This window comes from Phacochoerus africanus, chromosome 2 (assembly GCF_016906955.1).
Source record: "Phacochoerus africanus isolate WHEZ1 chromosome 2, ROS_Pafr_v1, whole genome shotgun sequence".
In the NCBI taxonomy this organism is placed as follows: Eukaryota; Metazoa; Chordata; class Mammalia; order Artiodactyla; family Suidae; genus Phacochoerus; species Phacochoerus africanus.
The window spans coordinates 176,955,909-176,959,623 of NC_062545.1; the positions used below are offsets into that span (position 1 = coordinate 176,955,909).

The window sequence follows — 3,715 nt, forward strand, 5'->3', positions numbered from 1 at the left end:
TAAATGAGTCGTGAACATGAAATGTACAGTGTGGGAAATATAGTCAGTAATTATATAGTATCTTTGTATAATGACAGATACTAACTAGACTTATTGTAATGGTTATTTTGTAATGTATAGAATTATCTAATTACTATATTTTAATGCAAGAAGTAACATTGTCTTATAAGTCAATTATATTTCAAAACCACCCAAACAAACAAACTGTTAGAAAGAGAGATCATATTTCAGGTTACCAGAGGCAGAAGGTAGGGGAAGGGGGTATTGGGGAAGATGATCAAAAGGTACAAATTTCCAGTTATAAAATAAATAAGTACTAGGGATGGAAAGTACAACACATATTTAACACTGCTGTATATTATTTATGAAAGTGAAGAAAGTAAATCCTAAGAGTTCTTATCACAAGGAAAATGTTTCTTTTTTAAAATTTTATAACTATATGAGGTGATTGATGTTCACTAAAATGATTGTGGTAATCATTTTATGATGTGTGTGTCAGATCATCATGCTGTCCACTTTAGACTTATACAGTTCTGTATGTCTATTATCTCTCAATAAATTTAGAAGAAAAGGAAACTAAATAGGAATATTCCCTCAAGACCATCTCAGTATATTTTTCTTTATTATTACACAATTTTTAAAATATTTCATCCCACAGTTAAAGTTTTTACCAAGTAAATAAGTGTCCCTCTACAGGCAGTGAAGTGTAAAATATACTAGAAGATAGGAATGAAAACAGGAAAGAAATGCTTGTCTCAGAAGGAATCAAATGGAAAGAGAATAAAAGATACAATAAATTATAATAAGGAGAAAGAAAACACTCCGTAATTTTAGATGTGTGACTAAAACTCAAGGAATTTAAAGTAGATGAGAGAACTGCAAAAAAGAATGTCTTTTCCATGACATGTTACATGTAGAGAAAGTGCAGGTGGAGAGAATATTTACCTTCAACAGGGTTTAGTGTTAAAAAAATTATTTCAATTATAAATGTACTTCATTTCAAAAAATATATATCTTATATTTGAATGAAAATAGCACAGTTATTTTAAATTACTACTTTTTATTGCTAATTTTCCAAACTCCAGTCCATGTCTTAGGATTTCCTTTCATTTCCCTGTTCACAAATATACCTTCAAATACCTACCCTTCTCTAAAGTATGTACTTCAGAAATCCCTGGCTTCCAATTGCTAGATTAGGTAATACCTGAATACAGCTAAGAAGAAGGCCCTTATTCCAGTTCTATATGGATGACACCCTCTATTTTAAAAGAAATATCTTCATTCTTGGTATCAGATGAATCTTCAGGAACAGCATTTGGTTCTAAATGCTCTTCAGATTTGGGCTCATCTTCCAAAGCCAGTGATTCTAATGTTACCACTGGTACATCTGCTGCCTTGGGAGACTGATATTCAGTTGGCACATTCTCTACCAGAGCCTCATCTGCAGGGATTTGTTCAGATAGTGGAAGCTGACCTTTAGGATAGGTGTCTTCTACAGAGATTTGCGTAATAAAGGACTCCTCATCTAGTAAAGACTGTCCATCAACAGGGATCATTTCTGAGGTAATTTCTTCCTCTGGAGGAGGCTGAAGTTCAGCTAGACCTGCCTTGTCAGAGATCTCCTCAGGGGGTAGAGAATGAACTTCATATGGGGCCTCTTCTTCAGGGGCCTCCTCAGCTGGTAGAGGCTGAACTTCAGAGGAGGCCTCTTCTGCAAGAGCCTCCTCAGCTTGTCGAGGATGAACTTCAGCAGGGGCCTCCTCAGTTGGTGGAGGCTGGACTTCTTCTGGGGCCTCTTCAGCTGGTTCAGGCTGGACTTCTATGGAGGACTCTTCTGCAGGGGCCTCCTCAGCTGGTGAGGGCTGAACTTCTGTGGAGAACTCTTCTTTAAGGGCCTCCCCAGCTGTTAGAGGCTGAACTTTGATGGAGGCCTTTTCTGCAGGGGCCTCCTCTGCAGGGGCCTCCTCCTCAATTAGTAGAGCCTGAACTTCAGAGGATGCCTCTTCTGCAAGGGCCTCCTCAGCTGGTTGAGGATGAACTTCAGCAGAGTCTTCCTCAGTTGGTGGAGGCTGGGCTTCTTCTGGGGCTTCTTCAGCTGGTGCAGGCTGAATTTCTATGGAGAACTCCTCTTCAATGGCCTCCCCAGCTGGTGGAGGCTTAACTTTGACAGAGGATTCTTCTTCAAGGGCCTCCCCAGCTGGTGGAGGCTGAACTTTGACAGAGGATTCTTCTTCAGGGGCCTCCCCAGCTGGTGGAGGCTGCACTTCAGTGGAGACCTCTTCTGCAAGGGCCTCCTCAGCTGGTGGAAGCTGAACTTCTTCTTGGGACTCTTCTACAGGGGCCTCCTCATCTGGTAGAGGCTGAACTTCTGTGGAAGTCTCTTCTGCAAGAGTAGGCTTTACGTTATCAGGGGCATCATCTCCATGTGCCTCTTCATCTGGAGAAGGTTGTATTTCAATAGGAGCCTCCTCAGTTAGTGGAGGCTGAACTTCAGAAAGGACTTCTGCAGGAGTCTTCTCAGCTAGTGGAAGTTGCATCTCAGCAGAGATCTCTTCTGATGCAGGAGGCTTTACTTCAACTGGAACATCTTGCTCATCTTCTACATGCAGTGGAGCATCTTTTTTGGTCTGTTGAGTATCAGTTCTGCTGCCACTTTTCTGTCTAATTTTTTCATTACTATTCACTGCAGGTTGAGATTCAGGATGTTCACTAACAAATATCTTCCCTGAGGATTTGTGTTTCTGCGCACCTTCCTTTGACTCTGGCCAGCCAATAACCACTTTTGCTGATTCAGTAATATATGTCTGCTGTTCCTTGTCTGCTTTCTCTTTTTTAAAAATGTCCATCATTGTCCAGTCTCCAGTACAATTGGTCTGCTGAGATCTGTCTGTTTTGAGATGAAGTGAGTGTCTCCTTGGTGGAATTTCTACCTCCTGAACACTCTCCAGAAATTCAGGGGCTGCTTCATCAACAGCAGCTAGCTTTTCTTCAGGTGCCACTGTTCGACAAGATGATTTGATTTCATTTTTCTTTTCTGCAATAGCGTCTGTCTGCAGAGATTTATCAGTCATATTCTGCACATGCTTTCTCTGTGTCCAAGTTTGCTGAAGTTGAGCAGATAAACTACCAGATTCATAGTTGATTTTTCTTCCAGGAATACTACCAATACTAAGGGTAGCTTTGGGGGCAGATGACTGTGATATAGGCAAGTGTGTCTTTTTCTCTGTCACTTCAGTCTGTTGGGACTTATCTATCATTGGTTGGCTGGGCTGTCTTCTCTTTCGAATTTCTTGCCTCCCTGCTGAGACAGGCTGGTTAGATTCATCACTTTCCTTCATTTCTAAGACTAATAGACTTCAAATTTTTTAATCTTCAAGTAATTAATCATCAAGAATGACAAACGTACCAGGTGGTTAAGCCTTTACCTTCCTCATTAAGTGTTGTTCTGTTGAGCTACCTCAGAAAAAGGTAATTCATAAATCATTACATTCTGTACTATACTCTTGTTGGATCCCACCTTACTTAGTAAGAATCTTTCCTTCTCTAGTATGACTAAATCTAACTTCTAGAAGTTTCCCTAAAAGTCTATGACATCATAGCCAATTCTCCCTACAAAATTCCATCAGTGGAAAATACCCAGAACTTTTTAATATGGTAAACACTCATGGAGACTGGCTGCAAGTGAGATCTACTGTTTGAAATATAAAGTTTACAA

At 40.1% G+C, this 3,715-nt stretch overlaps 1 protein-coding gene across 1 annotated transcript; it reads right to left on the bottom strand.

Moving 5' to 3' along the window:
• Positions 1-1,229: 1,229 nt before the first annotated feature.
• FSCB (fibrous sheath CABYR binding protein) lies at positions 1,230-3,338 on the bottom strand. The gene has a single exon (XM_047769214.1). It carries the CDS (start codon positions 3,336-3,338, stop codon positions 1,230-1,232), a length of 2,109 nt encoding a protein of 702 aa, XP_047625170.1.
• Positions 3,339-3,715: the final 377 nt, after the last annotated feature.